Below are 23160 nucleotides of genomic sequence, written 5' to 3' on the forward strand. Positions count from 1 at the left end.
ATTATTATATTAATTATATCAATATATATATATATTAATATATTATTAATATATTGATAATAATAGTTATAATAATATTATATTTAATATATTAATATATCTATTGATAAATATAAATTATTAGTAAATAATTAATAATATTTATTAGTTATCAATAAACCTAACATAGGATTTAGTAATAATTAATATATTTATTTATATACCAAAATATACTAAAATTTTTTGTAATAAGAAAAATATTTTCTAATATATGTATAATTAATTTAAAAATATCTAATAACTCACATAAATGTATCTCAATATGCGAAATAATGTTTATGTAAGTGGGCCATAAATGGCTAACAAATGGGCTTAGAATAAAATATTATTATTTGAATTATTTATTTTAGAGTATTGCTGGAAGTTTGACAATATTTTCGTATAAGATTACATCTAACCAAACATTATACTCTTTTGCCAATACCAATTTTTAAAGTAATTTTTCTCCTAACTAAGTATAATAAAATTTATTTTTTTCGGCAATTATTTTTTCATATAAATGATTTTCCAAACTATCAAATTATCTCGTAATCTAATATACCCTAATTACGATACGATGAAAAAATAACTAAGATTTGACTGTTATGATTTGGGTCCGTGCACAAGGATGCTGTAGCACATCTTCCATTAATTATGGATTGTTGCATATCTCGCCATTCTTAAACCTTGGGTGCATTTTGACACTTGATGATATAAGCCCCCACCAAAGTGCCGAAGGATTGATTGCTGCACTTCAAACCATTTATTTATGGAAGTCAAAAGGCCCGTGGACAATTCCACTGCTTTTGTGCTAAACATAGAAAGCCTACCTTATATCATCTTAATCCAAGAGGTCAAGCTGCTTCTGTGGATGATTGGGTTCACAGGCCACCGAGGCTTTGAATATCCCTTCTTATATGGTAGGTCTATAGCAAATTGGTCTAGTAGAATTGATCTAAAGATTTTTTTAGGGGTTTTGATCATCTCTAAGGCGTCAAATATATCCCTTTTTACATTTCTTTTTTCCTTATATTCCTCTTTCTTTTTCATCGATGTACCATTGGTAGATAGAAATGGAAATGAGCTAGATAAAAGCAAGCTCAACTTTGTTCAATCTTGAAACAAAAATATTTGAGGGTTAGCTTAAGCTTGGCTTGTTTGAGCTCGAAAAACAGTTCAATGCATACACAAAGGAGTGGGAGCTCCCTTTGTGAGAGATGACAAGCTCATGCAACACCATGATGATGGAATCTTGTCCATCATGGGATGGAAGGATGGGAGTGATATGAATTCAGAAAATTAACTACATTATCCTCTCTTAAGATACCTATCACCCTGCTTGCTAAACCATACAAGAAGATACATGGCAGAGTTGAGAGCACATTCAAGATGCGTATGGCTTTCATGACAGGTTCTAGCAAGCCTATATTAGAAACACTGAAAGCCTAACTCTAATTAACCAACGTAAGAGTACATGTCCCTACTAAAAACATCAGTACTCAAGCCACAAAGCTCTAGCTGCATCTTTCTTAAATAAAAAGACAAAAATCTAAGTAGCATGAGATGCAGTGCTATTGAGGAAGTTCGGGTAAGATTTCAAGGGACTCCTCGACTTGATCTTGGTCTTCGATTAGTGTTTTAATTCGAGGAAGTTCCTTCTTTCATTTCGATCTGGTTCCAAGAACTAAGTCTTTAATCTCATTTGGTTGAGGTATTGATTCTATTTTGGATGTCTATGGATTTGATAGTTGGGTTCGTAGGATTCTGAGGCAGGCCGCAAGATTGAGCGATCGAGTTTTTTTGTGGGATTTCATGTGGTTCACATTTGAGGGCTTCAATTTGATTGGGATGTAGTTATTAGGGCTTGATCATAGGTTTAGAGTATATTGGTTTGAGGCCTGTAAGATTGTGCTTTGATTAGAATAAATAGTCCATACTGCGTCTAGACTCTAGATGTAGGCCGGTCAGTAGGTTGATCAGGACCCAAACTTACCCAAACACAATAATCGGACCTGACCTAAGAGTCCGACCCTCAGTGATTCAAGTAAAGTGTGGTTATGATCAGTTCTCTTCCATAGATTAGATGGTAGCCTTTTATGGTGAAGATAAATAGAACTAGGTAAATCTATCAACTCGCAACAAAGGAAAGAATCCAATAATATTTTTTCGACAAGGTCTTTGTTTTTAATTTAATATACAAAGAATTATTCAAAAACAAATGAAGTAATTCAGATAAGCATTTCAAGCTAATTTTACACAAAAATTCAACAACAAACAAATCAAAGAATACACAAGTGTATGATGAACTTTTCTTGTATGCCTAAGCGTCGAGAGAGGTGTTTTATTTTGATATAGTTCCAAGAACTGAGTTCTTGACTTCATTTGGTTGAGTTGTTGATTACACTTCTATGAATTTGATAGTTGGGTTCTTATCCGAGTTTGTTTCTCGAGATGGTCAGATTTAGCTCTGACCTCTGCGGTGGGCAGCAAGACTAAAGTGATAGAGATTGGGTTTTCTTGTGGGATTACACATGGTTCATGTTTGAGGGATTCAATTTGATTGAGACTAATATTTAATAAATGAGTAGCTAATGCCTCCCTTTTCATTAAAAAAAATATTATTTATCTCAAAAAAATATTTTCTAAATATTCAAGATGGTAATAGTTATTGAAAAAATGGTTGTTATAACAACATTATAATAGAAAATAATGACAATAATGGTGTTATTTTTTCCTTTGTTTTTATTGCAAAAAGTAATATATTTCCTTGATAGTACAATCATTTTTAAAGGATAATTTGAGGAAAAATTGTAAAATTATAAGTAAAATAATGGGCATTGTTTATAATATAATCGTGTGTGACAATAAAATAACAAAAAATAATGAATAACAATGATTGCTATATTTTCTATATTATTCATCTTACTGCTGTATTAAAGATGGCCAAAATCATTATAATGGTCGTTATTTAATACTAGCATGCTCTCAATAAATTTATTGTTTATTTTCATTCATGCCCTTGAAAAAGAAAAAGCTATTCATCGCAAAACATTTATAAAATATAGAATAATACCCTAAAAAATAAATAACTGTTTTCTTTCTTTATGGTTAACAAATTTATCGATAACCACTTGCAATGAAATTTTAACAACTAGAAAAGACTGTATTCGAAAAAAAAGATGGGGGGGGGGGGGGGGGGGGGGGGGGGTGATTTTTTTCACTTGGTCTATCTAACATGACAGCATTAGATGCAATTGGACACATTAAAGGCTCAACATTAGCCTATTCAATAGTATATCACTCTACCACATCAACAGCCATGCAATATGCCAGAATACTATAGAGACAATTGTTTAAAAATAGTTTATAGGTTAAATTAGTCATTTCAACTGATATGGTCAAAATAATAGTTAAGACTATGTTACTTGTCCAATAAAATAATATTACAAATACTACTAAATTGGTTGAAAATATTATTTTTGTTTGGATGGCTAAGAAATAGTACTGATTTCCATCCCAAGATCTGTAAATTTTAATTCATTGATGGGGTAGGGTTGGCTTTGGACAGAATCCCAGACTAGCCAAAAAAACCAACAACAACCTATATGATTTCGCATGCGAAAGTTGGCTAGCTTGGGCTCAAGTCTATGGCCTTTTCTTTTCTTTCGATTTTTTTCTTTTATTATTATTTTTTGGGTATAATGGCTGATCATCCAACTCTAGAATAGAGGCGGCCAACAGAATCATAAGTAAGGAAATAGCCCAAGGATGGAGGAGAAACCTTCTGCTGTGTCTAGAGAAGCTCTTCGGAATGCTGGGTGGCATAGATAGCAATCCAGTCTGCAGTCCTGTTTGCCTTCCAGCACACATGCATGGCTTGGAAGATACTGCACTCCTCCGCCAACTGATGAATGTCGCAAAAAAGAGGGAACTCCTCTCCCATCCACCCCTTCCCGCATATCCAGTCAATCATTGTGGCTGCATCCCCCTCAAGAAGGATTCGCTCCGCCCTTAGCACTCGTCTCGCATGGGTGATGCCTTTCCAGGCTGCTCTGAGCTCTGCCCTTATAACCGTCAAATCAGCAATGCTACGGCCTTCTGCAGCAACTTGGACCGGCGATGCCTCCCCCCCCCCCCCCTTGTTTTTGAGTGTAGGGCTCAAGCCTAAATCAACTTGGACCAGCTCTCCTTTGTGCGCGTCCGGGCTTGTGTAAATTGGATCGGGTCAAATCCAATATGACGTGATCCGCACCCGCACTGTGAGATCCGACAACAAAAGCGGGAGAAACAATAACGGCAACGGGTTTCCCTATTTTGCTTCTTTCCCTCCTTCCATCGCCCGTTTCCGAACTCCTCGTTATATATACCCCTCCTCTCCACCTCTCGATCTCTTCCTCCGTTCTTGCGGCCTCGACGAAGGCTCGATCGCGGCGGAAGCTAAAGGTTCTCTCTCTCCCGCCCCCCTTCCCTTCCTCCCTCCCCCCGAATATTTTTTGTGTGAATCTTTCTTGCTTCTTTTGGGAGAAGATCGCTTCTTGGGGTCGAAACCGGAAATTCGATCAAGGTTTAGGGTTAAGGTTTTAAATGATGTGTTATTGAGGTTGTTTCGGTTAGGGTAATGATTTGGTTATGGTTTCTATGGATTTGATAGTCTGATGCGTAGGATTTGATCTCAGGAGTCTTCATTGGCCGAGGAATGAGTCAGGAACTGAAGGTTTGGTTATTGGGCTTGTGGAATTTAGTTCTTGGGTGGGCTGCAAGGTTGAGTGACAAGGATTCGGTTTTCTTGTGGGATTTGGCGTGGTTCACGTCTGAGGGCTTCGATTTGATTGGGCTGTAGTCATTAGGATTTGGTTATAGGTTCAGAAGGTTCAGGTCTGAGGGCTGTAAGTTTGTTATTTGATCAGGATATAGTTCTCAAGATTTTAATGTAGGTTTCAAGGATTGTGGTTTTAAGATTCTGTTTTGTGTGGGTGTACGTATCGAGGATTGGTTCTAGCATTCTTGAGTTCCAGTTTGAGGGTTTCAATCTGATAGGGATGTACATTTTAGGGACTAGTAGGAATCAAGAATTGAGCTGTGTGGAAAATTTGCAGTCACCTATATTTGCTTCAGGAGATTGGGGTGTTTTTGAAACTATCGTTGCATCAGATAATACTTCCATCTTGCTCACTGACAAACTTGGTTTGGAATTTTTATGTGTTTTTCCTTTTTTTTACTAAAACTTGATAGCATTTAAGAGATCTTTTGGAAATGCCACTTTTGTAGACATGTCTTGCCTGATTGTTTTTTTTTAAGAAAAAAAAAACCCTTAAAAGCTTAAACTTGACTCTAAATGAATTGGGCCAACTTGAAGACTTGATTGAATTTTCAATGAGTCTTGAATATCGTACATTAATAATAGATTAGTAAACTCAAGGTACAAAATTTTGTTATATAAAATCACAGTAGTAAAGTGAGACATTACATACACAAAATTATGTGTGTTACATTATATTCATGTATAAATGAATGAAACATGTAAGCATTTACGATTTAGCATAAATCATGCTTACAAGCCTGCTTTGCATGAAATGTTTGTCCATGTATAAATGCATGAAACACGTTTGCAAGTATAAATGTGAAATATGCATGCCTAGAAGCACCAATACCTGCATATTCTACATGGCAATCAAAGAAAAAAATGGACTAAAATTCAGTAAGAAAAGATCTGTCTATCAGACATGCTATCAGCTATCTATCTTCACCTCAAACATATTCAACTAAATTGAATTGAAATCACTTGAACCCAAGTGACTATGATCATGTTGATAAGATGAGAAAGATTAAGGTAGAGGGATGGGATATGGTGGTTGAAAGCTTTGTGTGGCAAGGACGAAGAGGGTGGGCAAGTTCGCATGGTAGCATTGCTAGGAAAAGTCATTGAGGTTATGTTGGCAGGTTGCAGGCTTATATCATGAACTATAAGAAAGAATCTCTAGGGTGAGAGAGGAGTCAATGATGATGCTTAAGGGTGGTGGTTTTTTGCAGTCTGTTCTAGTGTTAGTTTGCATTTTCGTAATCCTTTTTGTCATATACCTAGATTTCTGGAAAACTACAGCCAAGATTATTGTGATTTAGAGTTGATTTAAAATTAATAAATGGTCATATCATTAAAAACTTGTTTGAGTTGAGCATCTTAGGTTGAGTTTTCAAGGTGACTAGCTAGATTTTGGTTTCGTGTGATCCGAGTCCAGTGTTTGGTCAACTTCAGTCTCTAGTCATGTTGAGTTGTATTTTTCGAGTTTAAAGGTGACTCCACAAGTTTTTGGAATATGGACAGGCCTGCCTTTTCTTCATTCCTTGATTATTGCCCACGACCCAGCTGCCTTATATCTCCACAAGAATGTAGCATGTGCAGTGTACGTGTTTTACAAAAAGTAAATTAATAAACATAGACGAAATGGGATACGAGTATATTAAATGATAATAAATAAAAAATGATTATAAATGTTATAGGAATGTTTTGAATTTTTGATCCTATGATTAAAAGCCACATGCTTTAGAATTACCCGGTTTTAATAAAAGGGGGGGCGGGAGAAATGCAACCTGACGAAACATGGAAGAGGTAAAGACAGGATGGGGAAATGTGGATGGTCACACATGCCTCTTGTTGCTGGAAATTGGACCCGGGGGCCGCCGCGAAGCCGGAGAAGGAGGGGCTTCCGCCGCAGGGGCGGTGATCGACGGCGCGCCGACTGGTCGCGTCCTCCACTGTGGGGTGCGAGTCCTGCAGGAAGAACCGGTGGCCGGGCTCCCCGGCGCCGGCCCTCCGATGCCTAAGTCAGAGGGGGCGAATATGTGGAGAGAGCAGGGAAGAAAGTCTGTGGAGAAGACAGCCAGAATATTTAGATTAGATCAAGAAGATGAAGAAGATGATGTCATCCATTGTATCTGTGCTGTCCAAGAGGGTTCAGTCCCGAGGGTCCTGAGAGTCCTCAGAGTCCAGACCCCAGAGTCTAGTTACCAGAGTCCAGTCTGAGTCCAGTCCGAGTCCAGTCCGAGTCCCCCTTCCTCTTCCCCCAGGTTTTCTTTTATAGGAGGATTTGGTTACCTGGGAGGTGACAGTAGGTTTGTCCCGTTCTGTAATAATTGGGCACGATTTGGCCCATTAATGGCGTGATGGAGAACGGGGCCGGATCAGACCGGAATCAGGGAGTTGTCACGGTCGATCGGACCTGTTGAAGTGGCTGAACCGCCGGCCGTGGTGGGCCTGGGGTCCGTGGATGGTAAGTGCATTTATTACCGAATGAACCGGCGGTCAGGGAGAGCCATACGCTCTGATGGTTCAGTGATCCGGAGATCGTCTTGGGCCGTATTCATTAAATGACTGAGTGCATCGGAGACTTGAGGGAGCCTCGTGCATTAATGGCAGGTCGTGCTGAATACCTGCGGAGATCTTATGCCTTGATGGCTTGAAGATAGCGGCAGGTTATAGTGGAGTTGTCAGGTCCCTCAGGCTTAGAGGGTTAGGCGGAAGTTGAACATTTGGTCCAAGGCAATCGGCTCGGCAGGGGTGACGAGCCGAGCTGGTCGCCCAATGGGGCGCCCTGTGGCGGGGTTGCTTCATAGTACTTCTGCTCGGCGCCCTTTGGGCGAGCGTCTTGCGCTCTTTGGTTAGTTTCCTGGTCGGCGCTCTTTAGGCAAGCGCTTTCTCTGGTCGGCGTTCTCTAGCCGGGCACCCTGCTGATCGGCACTCTTCGGTCGAGCGCCTTTCTGGCCGAGCATCCCTACTTGGTCATTTTGGTTGGGCGCCTCTTCTTGGCGCTCTCTCTGGTCGGTGCTCTCTAGCCGAGCACCCTGCTGGTCGGCACTCTTCGATCGAGCGCCTTTCCGGTTGGCACTCTTTGGCCCAGCGCCTTTCCGGCCGGCGCCCATTGGCTGAGCGCCTCCGTGACGGTATGGCTTGGGTTTTTTCCCCCAACACTACCCCCCCGACTTCCGAGTTCCAGTTGGCTACCAGCTGGAACGTGGGAAGTAGCTCCAGTTGGGTCATTACGGATTCCGAAAATCCTAATTTGTTGCGCATTTTGAATTATCAAGCGCTTCGAGGTGTCTTTAATAGGCGGCGTCTCTTCCTTCCCGAAAAGTCTCATTATTGGGACGCTTTTTGCGAAGCGTCCTCGCGTCGTGGGCTCATGATGGGGCCGCACGATCCGATGGGGCGCTTCGGCGTCCGAAGCGCTAGCCCTAATTAAATGCGCCGTTCTGTCTTTTGGACCGACACGCGTCGTCATCTAAACAGGATACAGCGTTTTTCTCGCTGATCCGGGCCGTTGGGAAGGTCTATTTAAACTCTCCCCTGGCCCTCTGTCCTCTTCCTATTGTTTTCTGCTTCCAGCTTTCTATTCTTCCAGTCTTCCTCAGACCGAAGTCCCTTTTCTCCGGCATCTTCCCCAGGTTGTCCTTTTTGGTCTCGGAGAGTCTTTCCGAGCTTAGTCCAGAATTCGACCAAGCCCTAAGGCGGCCTCTGGGACTTAAATTTTAACGAAGTTAGTGAACTTTGGGTCCGAGCCTCGAGTTACCAGGGCGGGCCAGATTCTTTCCCACCAATTGGGTTGAATACTCGTCAGCTCGTGACAAGGATTCACCATAGTATAGTAGTTTGGTGTCGTGAGCATTCTTTCGCCGAGGCGATTGAAAATGCTCTTCTGCTCGGAGTCCATTTTTTGAGGACGTCGGCAGAGATCCGAGGACAATAGATAATGTAAAAACATTAATGTAAAAGCATAAATGGGTACCTTGTACCGTGTGCGTCCTCGCGCCGAGGCGACTGAAGACGCTCCTCTGCTCGGGGTCCGTTCTTCAAGGACGTCGGCAGAGAGAAGTCCAAGAATAAAATAATGTGAAGACATTAAATAAATGGGTACCTGGTACCAAGTGCGTCCTTGCGCCGAGGCGACCGAAGACGCTCCTCTGCTCGGGGTCCGTTCTTCAAGGACGTCGGCAGAGAGAAATCCAAGGATAAAATAATGTGAAGACATTAAATAAATGGGTACCTGGTACCAAGTGCGTCCTTGCGCCGAGGCGACCGAAGACGCTCCTCTGCTCGGGGTCCGTTCCTCGAGGACGTCGGCAGAGAGAACGAGCCGAGCTCGTGGGTTGAAGTCGGTGGAGAACGAGCCGAGCTCGTTTGGTCAATGAAGACCACGTCCCAACGTATTGGGGCATCCCGGTAACCGGGGCATCCCGACGTCTCGGGACATCCTGACCGTGGTCAAGGTAGGCGAACGAGCCGAGCTCGTCTGGTCAGAGAGGACCGCAACTCATAGTCGGGGAGCACGAGCCGAGCTCGACGGTGGAAGCCGATGGAGAACGAGCCGAGCTCGTCTGGTCACTTAAGACCGCACCCCGACGTCTCGGGCCATCCCGACGGATCGGGGCATCCCGTTGTGGCAGGGCATCCCAATATATTGGGGCATCCTGACGTCTCAGGGCATCCCGATGAATCGGGGCATCCCGACGTCTCGGGGCATCCTGACCGTGGTCAGGGTAGGCGAACGAGCCGAGCTCGTCTGGTCAGAGAGGACCGCAACTCATAGTCGGGGAGCACGAGCCGAGCTCGACGGTGGAAGCCGATGGAGAACGAGCCGAGTTCGTCTGGTCACTTAAGACCGCACCCCGACGTCTCGGGCCATCCCGACGGATCGGGGCATCCCGTTGTGGCAGGGCATCCCGACCGTGGTCAGGGGAGGAGAGATAAACCTGACACCATGAGATAATCAGGAGAATCGGTGAGCTCGGAAATCATAAATTAATTATGAAATGAAATCCATAAAATGAAATTCAATAATCGAATAATGAGGAACCCCTTGGGGTTCTACTGATGGTAGACGTGGAGATTTTCAGAGCTCCAGCTCCGCGGAATGAGAGTCCCGTCTAGGGACTCTAGCTGATAAGTCCCGGGTCGGCGGATGCGCGTGACTCGGTATGGTCCTTCCCAGTTCAGGGCCAGCTTCCCTTGCTCAGTTGGTCGGGAGGCTTCAGCTCTTCTGAGGACAAGCTCCCGGACCTCCCATGTTGCGGCGGTGAACCGGTCCAAGTACTCCTTGAAGGATTCTCCCTCCTTTTGTTTAATGTCTAGGAGGGAGTCGGACGTCCGCCGCTGGGGTTGGCTGGCGGCAAAGTTGCCAGCAAATTGTCTGCCAAGCTGCTCGAAGGAAGAGACAGTACTCGGCTTCAGCCCGGTAAACCAAAGTCGGGCTGGCCCTCGGAGTGTCGCCGAAAAAGCTTTGCACATCATGGCCTCCGAGGCTCCTTGTAGGGCCATTAATACCCGGTAACTTTCCAGGTGGTCAAGGGGATCAGCCTTGCCGTTGTAGGGCTCCACCTGGGGCATCTTGAACCGTAGCGGAACCGGTTCATTTTCAATCTCCGGGGAGAAGGGCGACTTCGTAGTAAACTCAAAGTCACCATCACGCCCCGACTTCCTTCCGTGGAGTGCCTGGATTTGGCGCTCCAACTTCTCGACCTTCGTGTCGAGTTCATCATTCTGGAGGATTGCTGCAGCGGTTCGTTCGAGCGCAGGTTGCCCTGGAACCGACTCAGCTTCTGAAGGCTGTGGCCAGCCTCCGTGGCCCCTGGCTGGGTGCTCTCTCCAGAGGGAGGCCTGGACTTGAGAGTCCTGACCTCGAAAGGGAAGTCCGCTTGTAGGAGGCTCCGGTTGAACTGGGGCCGGAGGGGGCGGTACCGTCGGGGCGCCCCTAGGTTGCAAGCTTTGGACGACGGTAGCCAACGCCTGCACTTGTTGTACCAGGGCATCGAACTGCTCCGGCCGAACTTGATGAACTGACTCGGTCGGAGGTGATGAGTTTCGGACGGAACGCTCCGGGCTAGGTGGAGGACGTCGAGAGGCGTTGGAAGCCCCTTTGCTTCTTAGCTTCATGGCAGCGAACTCGGGCCCTTCCTCTAGCGCCAACTGTTGCTGGAAATTGGACCCGGGGGCCGCTGGGGCGGTGATTGACGGTGCGCCGACTGGTCGCGTCCTCCACTGTGGGGTGCGAGTCCTGCAGGAAGAACCGGTGGCCGGGCTCCCCGACGCCGGCCCTCCGATGCCTAAGTCAGGGGGCGAATATGTGGAGAGAGCAGGGAAGAAAGTCTGTGGAGAAGACAGCCAGAATATTTAGATTAGATCAAGAAGATGAAGAAGATGATGTCATCCATTGTATCTGTGCTGTCCAAGAGGGTTCAGTCCCGAGGGTCCTGAGAGTCCTCAGAGTCCAGACCCCAGAGTCTAGTTACCAGAGTCCAGTCCGAGTCCAGTCCGAGTCCCCCTTCCTCTTCCCCCCAGGTTTCCTTTTATAGGAGGATTTGGTTACCTGGGAGGTGACAGTAGGTTTGTCCCGTTCTGTAATAATTGGGCACGATTTGGCCCATTAATGGCGTGATGGAGAACGGGGCCGGATCAGACCGGAATCAGGGAGTTGTCACGGTCGATCGGACCTGTTGAAGTGGCTGAACCGCCGGCCGTGGTGGGCCTGGGGTCCGTGGATGGTAAGTGCATTTATTACCGAATGAACCGGCAGTCAGGGAGAGCCATACGCTCTGATGGTTCAGTGATCCGGAGATCGTCTTGGGCCGTGTTCATTAAATGACTGAGTGCATCGGAGACTTGAGGGAGCCTCGTGCATTAATGGCAGGTCGTGCTGAATACCTGCGGAGATCTTATGCCTTGATGGCTTGAAGATAGCGGCAGGTTATAGTGAAGTTGTCAGGTCCCTCAGGCTTAGAGGGTTAGGCGGAAGTTGAACATTTGGTCCAAGGCAATCGGCTCGGCAGGGGTGCCGAGCCGAGCTGGTCGCCCAATGGGGCGCCTTGTGGCGGGGTTGCTTCATAGTACTTCTGCTCGGCGCCCTTTGAGCGAGCGTCTTGCGCTCTTTGGTTGGTTTCCTGGTCGGCGCTCTTTAGGCAAGCGCTTTCTCTGGTCGGCGTTCTCTAGCCGGGCACCCTGCTGATCGGCACTCTTCGGTCGAGCGCCTTTCTGGCCGAGCATCCCTACTTGGTCATTTTGGTTGGGCGCCTCTTCTTGGCGCTCTCTCTGGTCGGTGCTCTCTAGCCGAGCACCCTGCTGGTCGGCACTCTTCGATCGAGCGCCTTTCCGGTTGGCGCTCTTTGGCCGAGCGCCTTTCTGGCCGGCGCCCGTTGGCCGAGCGCCTCCGTGACGGTATGGCTTGGGATTTTTCCCCCAACACCTCTCACACAAGCACATTGCAGGAATTGGCATATATAGTAGAATAGACCAGAATGTGACACATGCAATGCACATGTTATTTAATCTTTATTTTATCTTTATTAAAAAATAAATAAATATTAAATTATTACTGGAAGAAGTATCTGAATCTTTGATCCTGTGGTTAAAGCATAAAATAGGGGAGGGGGAGGGAATGTGTAAGATGGGAAAAAGCACGATGGGGAAATGCAAATGATTAGATATGCCTCACACATGGATACATCGAGGGAGTTCACATTATATAGTAGGATAGATATTGCTGAAATTTTCATAATTGGATTAGAATTAGGCTGCATGTGAATGGGTAGGCTGAAAGTTAGGTGGTTGTTGCAGTTTCTTCTCTTCAAAGGGAGAATTCTTGCCCCCGTCATGTTTACCATTTGACAAATTCCATTTGGGGATCGTTCCACGAATTACTTAGAAGTAGTGAGCTATGGAAATGATTGATAATAGATGTTCATGACAAAGATTAGGCCAAATAGAGTTTTAGTGAGGAGAGCCTTGTGCTCAATCTGTTGGACCAGGAAAGAGGAAAGACATACAGGATCTTAATGGACTTTCTATTAAAAATAACAATGATACAAACCAAAAAACCATCTGGAGAATGTAGGTATCTGTTTTGCATACAAGTTAATGTATATAAATGCATTAATATAATGATTAAAGTCCCATATCTATTTGCATAACTATGACTAATCTATTGGTACGAACATCATTGTGCCTCTCAAATGGCCTTTTCAATGAGCAAGAAAATACTGCTTGAAGCTGTAAGTCAAGTGTGTGAGTGTTTTTTGGAAAGATTTTTTTTTACCAGGCAATAAAAGTCTTTTTGTTTTTGGGGCTAATAGGGAATAAAAGTCTTTTAATAGAATGAGTACTGATAATAAGTAAATAGCATAATGAGAAGCACTACATGGCATTCTTTGAGGAGCAGCTAATCTTCTATTAAATTGAAACTTGAGAACTCCGAGGCAGGTATTCAAATTTACTCTTGTCCATTCTACCTCGACCTGGATTATGTGTGTATCCAAAGATGTTAAGGCAGCTAGAAATGTAGCTTACCATGAGGAGCATTTTGCTAAATTATTTCCCTAACTATCATGTTCTTTTTAATGGTTCTAAATCACTGGATCTATTGATTACAGGAAATATTTTTTCCAAGGATTTGGGTTGTCCAATATTTTTAAATCTTATATACTGTCATGGCATGAATATTTTTTCTGGCCATCTTTTCTGCTTTATGCAGGAACTACCTCTTCTGTGATTGTACATTACGACCTGTTGAGAAGGGAGCCCTTGAAGTTTTCTTACCAAGGGAATCCTCATATCATGAAATGGCAAAAAGTGGACCATCCAATTTTTCTCATGTCGAGCTGGATGGCCATGAATATAATGGGTCTATTCGATATTTTTCATGGAAGGAAATTGAAGAAATGTCTTCTTCTCGGAGAGATGGCATTGATCTAAAGAAAGAGAGATCACTTCAGGCATCGTATTGCAGATTTTTGCAGGAATTAGGCATGCGGCTGAAAGTGTAAATGCTCTATTACAGCTACTTCCTTTTTGCAAGTTGATGGGTTCCCCACCATAAATAGATATTGTCGATCACCTTATGAACCTGATTGTTTTTGCGCCCCCCCCCCCCCCCCCCCCTCCCCTTCTTCTAAATCCCTTATTATTGTCTAACATTTTACACTATCTAATGTCAGGTATTATCTTAACAAAAGTTTTAGCCTGACCACTTTTAGAAGCTGTAAAGAGGGACTTTATTTGCTTGAATGTTGAAAGTTCTGAATATTTATGTCTATGAACTTTTGCAAGTTCAAAATTATATAGCAAATTATGGTAACTGCCTCAGAACTCCTAGAGTTGCAAAATACTGACTTACAAAGATGTTTTGCTTCAGACTGAGCTGCTCAGTGATTCAGGCTCAACCTTGAGCATGCAATTTAGTTTGATCATTCTCTACTCAGTGTGGCTCCTCATGAAGTTGATATCAGCCAGTGATGGAGTCAGGCACACACATGGGTAGCAGTTGTCTGATATCTATAAGCGATGGGTTTAATTTCATACATTGTTTACTATGCTACAAAAACCAGTCCTGTAGGAGATGTTTTTCTTCTCCTTCCTGAAAGATATCAACTAGATTGATTGAGTATTCTTATGTGAATCCAATATAGAAAGCACCAGTTGATTGAAAGTGGTCATTTGGAAGTTGAACATTCTATTGACCTGGCTAAGCTAGGATTTCCAATTCAGTCTACCTACAACATCTTTGTCTTATCATTGAGTTATGGGAGTATCAGCCAACTTCGAAATTGTTACTGTTGAGATATGCTTATTTCATATGCATTTTGAATTTTTTGGTAGTATTTAACTGGAATAATCAACAATACTTTTTGTTATATCATTCAACATTTAGAATGCAATCTGTTTGTCATATGCTTCTAATTCTCGCTTTGTCATATTAATACTTGATTTCAAATCTTTAACTATAGTCTTTCAAACTAGTGTGTTAGTAAACATAACTAAATTTTTTATCTGATTATGAGTTGCACAGGAAACTTATTAAATTTTACATGTATTGCAGACCTCAGACAACGATTGCGATTGCAATGGTATATTGTCATCGGTTTTTCCTTCAACAGTCCCATGCCAAAAATGATAGGAGGGTAACAATTTGTTGTCACTCTTTTCTTTTTTTTTCATTTTTGGCAACTGTATTTGGCAATAGCCTAGAAATTTTTAGTTTTATATTATGTCATGGTTGGGGATTAGACTACTTATCTGATGCAGATGCTTGAAAATTGTGGAGAATGGGGGTTATGCATCTTAAATATGTTAGACCGGTCCCATATGGTTCCTTGTTTTGCCCATCCTTTCTTTATGATTTAATTTTCCTGTCATCTGTTAGGAAAAAAAAGTAAGTTGATCTCTGAGTCTAGATCAGCTATATATTCTTTTTCTTTCTTACTATGTTTTTTCCTTATCATCTGTTAATCGTTGAAAATTGCTTACATAGAAAAATGCTCGACATCTTTCAACTTTTACGTGACATCAACAAGGATCATCATACAACTTTTTTCACATGGTTGGAAACTGAGATTTCGTTAGGGAGACCAAACTATTGAAATCATAGTACCCTATCTTGTTACCACCAAAGACCAAGTGTCCCATATTTTTACTGAAGTTTTTAGCATCATGACATAATATTTTGGTACTAAGCTTTCATTCTGCTTGAGGAATTGGTAAAAGATATCTAATTGAAACTAGAGCTGTTTGATGATGTGGAGAGATGTTTCTTTGCATATTTTGTGACAGTCATATGACTTTAAGACTTGAGTCAAAACTTTTTAAGACAGCAACAACCCTTATTGTTTTATGGATTGGATTTTGGTCAGTAAAGAGTGATGGAGGAAGAGGGGAAATAAGATTTATTGGTAATAGTGGGACTAGGATTTAAGATAGGAAAAGAAAAGAATAAAACCAATACAGAATGGAGAATGAGGAGGTACACAGGCTACCCTGATCCATCTGATGCATCTCCATTTTTAATTTTATAATACTGGTTGATCTCCATGCACTATGCATATAACTTAGTAGCTCCTGAAAAATTCTGTATCATAACCGTAGTTTCTCAAAGCATGAGTGGATTCTAATTTGATATTTGGCTTTGCCCTTATGTTGATCTGAATCATAAATTCGACTAGAAAAAAAACCTGTCCTTTACCAACCACAATCTAGATTATTTGAAGTTTATCTTAGGTCCACTGTCCCAAAGAATGTCATGTTTTTGTCATAAAGTTTATCAGTCATGATCATAATTTTTCAAATTAGTTATTTAAAGCAGCACTTTGCATAAACATCAGAAATGAGAATGTGAGGTGCGGACGGAAGGCATAGAATGACCTGATAGAAGTTTTAAAGGTGTTGCCACAGATGCTTTTTCTTTGAAAGAGCAATAACCCCTCCTGTTCTATGGCAGAGACTTGATTATAGATGTAGCCCCTGACATGGGATCTAATATAGTCTGGTAATATGATCTTTGTGTATATGGATCTCCAGAGGCAAATGGAAAGATTGTTGAACTTCTTGAACATTTGGAAAATCTACTTTCAACATCTCTTCTTTCCACCCCTTGGCAAATTCAAAATAATATCTTCACTGAGTCTAGCTGGGATTAGTGTTGCCTTACTTGATATGTTGTCGATTCTTTTGCCCTCACTATTAGCAACCTTTTCAGGATTGCCTACACCATCCTCTCCATCACTAGTATTGTCACACCCCGAACCCAAAATCCGGGTCCGGCACGCCACACGGTTGCACACTCCCTAGGGCAGAGCCCTAGAGAATATGAAAGGCCTAAAATATATTACAACCTCAATATCATTGAACAATAATGATCTCAATTCATACCAAATAACAAAGTCGATCCTTATTACAAAATTTGATCATCCAACCAGTATTAGTGATGCTCTATCTAATCATCCCCTCCACCTATGATCTCAACCATAGCTATGTACTATGCAACCTGCAGCTCTGAAAAAAAGAAAGAGAAAGGGGTTGTGAGCTTTACAATTCAGTAAGAATCTCCACACATCTACACAAACACAATAATCATATAAGTTTGAAAACGTAAGAAATTGTTGTACACATCATAAAATCATAAACCGGCTATCAATAATGCTTGAATAATCAGTATAAATATGTACATCAAATATCAATAGAAATATAGCTACTCAAGAGTGATATATCATATGATATCTCATACATCTTTATTAGTGTTTTCAATGTTTTTCATTCCATTCCTTTTTAACTTGATTCGGATCAATTATCTTTTCGACTTTGGGCCAAATCTTGGTCACATTTTCCAGCCTATGGTGGGGCCTGCGAAGGTATCACATTTACAGCCTGTGACGAGCTTGCTATAGTTTCATATTTCTAGCCTATGACAGAGCCTGCTGTAGTTTTACATTTCCAGCCCATGATGGGGCCTCTGCCAAAGTACCACATTTCCAGCCTGTGACGGGGCATGTTATAGTAACGAAATAAGCCTAAAGTCCTTGTTTATTCAATCAAGTTCATATCCACACATCAATTTTTTTTTTTTATTTTCGGCTTAGACTAACCACAGTCATGTTTCCAGCCCGTGATGGGGCAACCAATATAACATGGTTAGTCCAGAGCACCACATCCATTAGTCCGATTATGCAAGTGTAGGTTGCGCTCATATATGCATCCATCATACCATCATTCACAAGCATACTTGATCAAAATATAATTTAATATAAAAACCATCATAAAACTTTTCTTGCTTCTTGCTTATCTTGATCATTAGCATATCATACATATATAGGTACAAAAATATTTATACCATGCATGTCGGTGTACAAGAATTTTTACCTCTTCGTTAACAATCCAGACAGACTAATCACCTGCCCACTCTATGATCTATGAATCGGGAACCTTGTTCAACGTCCTGTTGTTCAAAAGATTGTTATCCTATAGAACTAAGTCAACATCAAAAATCATTCGAGGAATCCGACAACCCAAAACTCTCTACTAGTCCACTAAATGGTCCACCATCACGTAGTAATCTAGGACTACCTATGAGTTCTTTTAACCAAAATTTTTTCGGATCAAGCTAGAGAGAGAAAATAGCAAGAAAAAGAAACAGAAAGAGAGAAACTAGAGTATAAGATCTCGTTGTGTTTCTTTCTGCCCGGATGACTATAACCGTATACAAAACCAGGGTAGACTGTGAAAATGGATTCGTATAGGAAGATATACGAGGCCAACTAGATAATAATGCTCAGTTGTTCGAATTGGTCAATACAACATAATCTAATTCATCTGAACAAGAAATATATATCAAATCAAGGCAATAGATTAGGGGTTATCAATTGAGTCCAATGGTGGCTGATAACAATCGGATGTAAGACAGACAGTCGACTAGGTAGCAGCATCCGACGATCCGGATCGGTCCGCTCTGGCCAATCAAGCCAATCAAATCACGAAACAAGAATTAGACTATGGTTCAGGTAACATAATAGGGATTCATGATAATAGAGTCTAATGGTACTCGGCGATGGTCGGGATAAGGTTAGCGCGACGGGTGGTCGCAGCGACACTGGTCCAGGACCTTCTATCGGAGTCAACCCGAGTCTAGAATGAGAATATTTGGGACCCTCCTGCTGGGATGCAGAGTATCCCGATTAATCCTTGTTGTGCAGATCACTCTTTCCCTATGGAATCAAACTCAATTATCAAAAGGAAACGAAATAGTGGACTAGTAACCTAGACTGCCTACTGGCGTCCACCAGGGGTCCATCACCAGATCCCCTGAGTCCCTTCTGCCACTTACCCGAGTCAACTAGAGAGAGACCAAGAGAGAAAAAGAAGAAAAGAGAGAGAAACTAGAGAGAGGAGAGAGAAAGACAAGAAAAGAGGAGAGAATCGGAAGGCTCTCTCTTTTTCTTCTTTCCGAAGGGAAGATGCTCGGCGGTAGTAGCCACCCGTGGCCGGCAACCCAAGCGGTCGACGGCCCAAGGCGGTGCCGACAGCGCCATGCCTGACGACGGCCGACCGAACAGGAGAGAGAAAAAATAGGGGAGTCCTGTTTAACACCAATACGGTGGCTTGCCGGCTGGATTCAAGGAGAACGGTGGCCTAATGACCGGAGAAAAGGAGAAGGGGGCGAAGAGCTCTCACTTCGGACCGGCGAAGATTCAAGGGGAAGACTTGGAGAAGCAACTCGGAATCGACGACCATTCTTAGCGATTAATGTGGTGGAAATCTGAGGAGAAGGGGAGATATATAAGCGCGATCTTAGAGTTCGAATCGAACTTGGATCGCCTTATGGGAGTCTCTGACTCCACCAGATTCGGAGGAGGAAGAAGACTCCCAGTCGGGGTCTTCTTCCCCGTTTCCCCCTATGGTTGAGCACAGGTCGACCTCAGGTATGGCCTATTCGGGCTGGTCCACAAGCCCACAAGCGGGGCTAGTCCGAGTCGGGCTGGGCCTCGCCACTCTGGGCAGGCCCATGAGCCCCAATTTTTTTTCTTTTTGTTTTGTGTGTTTTTTGGGCCAAATTCGACTGGGCCGGTTGAATGGACTAGTCCCAATTTGCTTAAAGGGCTGGGTGTTTCAAGTATCCTCTTATGGAAGTTGTTTTTTTTGTTTTCGCTCTGAGAGCCATCTACATGGGTTTCAATGGGACTTTTTATTGTTATAAGGGTTGTTGTGATGTTCTGCAAGTTATTAGGTCATCCTCTACATGTTTTGTTGCTCCCTTCTATATGCACATATTCAGTGTCTTCTTCCAGGCTGTCACTGCTGTCTTGCATGGCCTTGGCCACAAAGTTTACAAGTTCTTTATGAAGATTACCTTCTCTCATTGTGATGGGAGTGACATTTAGTTTTGGTTAGGTCAGGTGATTCAGAGATCCTTCTGATGTAGGATGGCAGAAATCCGTTCTTTAAATCTTGTTGGACTACAGTTTCCAAATCTAATAAACATGATAGTGTTCATATGCAACTGCTATTGTACCCCCAAATAAAAAAAAAAACAATACTACAGCTGCTTTTGGCTTCTGCCCCAGCACTGCTTTCCACCACTGCTTCTTGAGGGAAGGCCTCAGTATCACCTCCTTCTGTTATTGTATGTTTGACATAAGTATCATGGTCCTATGGCCAATTATCTGGTTCCTGAAAAGTCTCTATCAGCTCAGGATTTGAGCTGTTACAAAATTGGCCATTGGGCTATCTGAGTTCCCCTGGCCAACCTGGCTGAGATTGGCCCAAGTTCACAATTATAGATGGAAGCAGAGGACATATTAGTCCACTAAGTAAATGCAGCCTTTGGTACTGATTTGATATATTTGACACAGTGATTATCTATCTATGTTCGATCCAGTTTGTTTGTGTTTTCTGAGTTTTCTATAGATGCTCTCTTCCATTTATCTTGAGGCTGTGACTATCATCACCATAGTGTCTTGAAGCTGCATTTACACTTTTCTGTCCATTAGGTCAAACTAATATGCACTGTCAAATATATTGTGCTTTTAAGTTTGTCAGTGCTACTTTCGTTCATTTGACTGCATACACATTCTTTTGCTACTGTGCTGCATCCTCTGCCATGTGCCTCTGGATTATGATGTAGAGGACTTCCTTTTCAACGATTTGCTGCGTATTTTAGCTTTGACGGCATTGGTCTGTATCATTGCAGTCAAGTTGAACTGATATTAAGCAGTGCCCCTCATTGTCCCTCATTATGATCCAACTTTTCTGTTGGAATTTCTGGTGGTTCTTCCTATAATGCCCTGTGTTCTTATTTCTAGTACCTCTTTTTTATGGCCATTATTTTTCTCTTGTTGCTTGCTACAGTGATTGACAACCAAAACTAGGAGTTTTTTTTTTTAACCATTTGTCTATGAAAAATGCTGCACCTGATGGTACATATCTTTTGACTCAATTATACACCTTCTGCAGATTATAGCAACAGCTTGCATGTTTATTGCAACAAAAGTTGTGGAATCTTTTCGCCCATTGAGGGATATCATTCCTGTTGCCTATGAAATCATGCATAAGGATGGTACTTTGGCTGCACTGAAAATCAAGCAGAAGGTACCTCCGAGTTTTGTCATGATTATGAGATATATGCATTGAATCAGGATTTATGCAAATCCTGAACAAAAGAAGTACTAAAAGAGGATACGAATTCACTATTCTTTTTTGTTTTTTTTTGTGTGGCAATTATAGCACATGCATTATTGTTTATACAACTCTTATCTCTTTTCCAGATCAACTCAATGTATTCCTAGAATCATTTCTTCTAATTTGGTTCCTTTTGTTATTGTTTCCTGTAGTTGGAATCAGATTCAGTCTGATATGCTTCTTTACTCAGCTGCATCTTTCCTTGTCCTGTGTGCAGGAAGCATATGAACAGCAAAAAGCACTCATTCTGCTTGCGGAGAGGGTTGTTCTTGTTACACTTGCTTTTAATTTTTCTGTGGCCCTTCCATATAGACCCCTGGTTGAAGCAATAAAGAAATTCAATGGTGCAGAAAAACTCTTTGCACAAACTGCATGGAATTTTGTGAACGATGTGTACGCCAAACCTTCCTTCTATTTTCCATCCATGTTCTAGTTGTTAAATGTGAACCAGATAAATTTTCCTTAGTATCTTTCATCACTTCACACAATTCAATAGGGGTATGCAGGCTGCGAACATCACTCTGCCTGCAGTATAAGCCCCAGCACATGGCAGCGGGTGCCTTCTTTCTTGCTGCTAAGTTTGCTAAAGTGAAGCTCCCATTTGAGGGCGAATTCTGGTTGCAAGAATTTAATATCACTTCACAGGAGTTGGAAGGTTAACTTGTTATTAGCTCCCTTCCCAACATACACATGCACGCACATATCACGTTGGTTCTGATGACTGCACGTTCATATGATTTTCATTTCTTTCTTGCAGAAATTACTGGTCAGATGATGGAGCTGTATGATGTAAGGCGTCCTCTTGCAATTGCATGTGAAGGAAGCAGTGGCAATCGGCAATAAGCATGATCCTTCCATAACAACGAGTTAAACTGCAGGTGGGAACCTGGTATTGGGTGGTGGTCATTCTCTGGCTGTCGTCGTGGCTGATACTGAAGCTGCTCCACTGCCTGCTCGGTAGATAATTGCCCAATGTAGCAAGCAGATTGGACTATAGAGAAGCACATTAGACTAACATAAGGACAGCAGATGTGACAGTCAGGATTGAGTTTTGAAACAGCATGATATTTGTTTTCTGATCGCATTCATACCCGTCGGGTGTGAGCCGCCATTGTACCAAAAAAAAAGAAGAAAAAAAACAAGCATGATATGGCTAAGCTTGTTGATGCAGAATGTGCTGTTGGTTCCAGGGTAAAGTGGGGAAGATAGTTTGGAAAAATTTGATTTCAGGCAATTGGATTTCTTTGGCATTTTCGTTTCAGCTAGAACAAGTTTTCCTCGAGGGAGCATCGTTCAGGTCATCATGTGAAGGTAAAAGAAAGATAGCCCGTGTTTGATCGGATAGCTAAGACACAATGCAAATATAGAAGAAACAATGTTTTTCATGTCTCTGATTAAAGTTGATCAGAGTCTAAAATGTAGACAGACTCGAGCATTTTCGACTGCTCAAGTAATACAAATTTGCAATTGGTTTGCCATGCAAGTGTCTTGTGATTGTGGTATGCTTTCTTTTTTCCCATTGGAATTGTGGTATATTGTTTCATATAGAACTTCCACATACGACCTAAGGGTGTTCGATGTATTTTGCGAATTCCTAACCTTTTTCCTAAAAAATATTCAAGCCACAATTTTTGTTCTAACAGCTGCCTGAGTAATTGTTATATATATTTGGAAATCCAGAAAAAAAAACACCTAAAATATTGAAATGGGAAAAGTCTGGACTAAATATATGTTTCTCCAAGGTTTCTTCTTGTCTTCTATTTAACGTTCTCTTTCTGCCGATCTTTTGCTGACAACCTCCTCTTATGTAGATTTGAAAATTTTTCTTGAGAAGGGAGGCAGTAATCACAGTCCGGAGCATCATTGCAATTTTTGTTCCTGTAGACACAAACTGAACTTTCTTCTTCCTAGTAATTGTGCAACTATCGTATGAGAAGTGAGACGAGCGCAGTCGGCCTATGCCTTTTCCTTATCCACTCATTCCAGTTGTGTCCTACGACTCCCGACCAGAGCCATGCTAGCTTGGGTCTATAATCCCGCACGTGTGCTCTAGACAGCGAAGCATAACTAGCTACATCAGAACCTATTTCTTTGGGTCGACAGTCGGTGACGGGGATCGTCGCATTTAAAGCCATTTAATTAGATGTGCACATTTTTTT

The 23160-nt window shown here is 42.3% G+C and overlaps 1 protein-coding gene across 3 annotated transcripts; it reads left to right on the forward strand.

Moving 5' to 3' along the window:
* Nucleotides 1–4319: 4319 nt before the first annotated feature.
* On the forward strand, nucleotides 4320–22484 carry LOC103717220 (cyclin-T1-3-like). 3 transcript variants are annotated; one of them, XM_026808487.4, is made up of 7 exons: nucleotides 4320–4461; nucleotides 13533–13820; nucleotides 14877–14958; nucleotides 20777–20911; nucleotides 21219–21394; nucleotides 21508–21656; nucleotides 21759–22484. In XM_026808487.4, the coding sequence occupies exons 2-7, from the start codon at nucleotides 13621–13623 to the stop codon at nucleotides 21842–21844; spliced, it is 828 nt and encodes a 275-aa protein (XP_026664288.4). In that variant the 5' UTR covers nucleotides 4320–4461; nucleotides 13533–13620; the 3' UTR covers nucleotides 21845–22484. The 3 variants fall into 3 exon arrangements, with proteins under 3 accessions (XP_026664288.4, XP_026664289.3, XP_088577941.2); XM_026808488.4 differs by lacking the exon at nucleotides 20777–20911; XM_088721815.2 differs by lacking the exon at nucleotides 13533–13820 and having other exon boundaries at nucleotides 4331–4461.
* The last annotated feature ends 676 nt before the right edge of the window (nucleotides 22485–23160 follow it).

The sequence above is a fragment of the Phoenix dactylifera genome, chromosome 5 (assembly GCF_051530095.1).
Source record: "Phoenix dactylifera cultivar Ajwa chromosome 5, Ajwa_hap1_PhDact_Kaust_v1.1, whole genome shotgun sequence".
In the NCBI taxonomy this organism is placed as follows: Eukaryota; Viridiplantae; Streptophyta; class Magnoliopsida; order Arecales; family Arecaceae; genus Phoenix; species Phoenix dactylifera.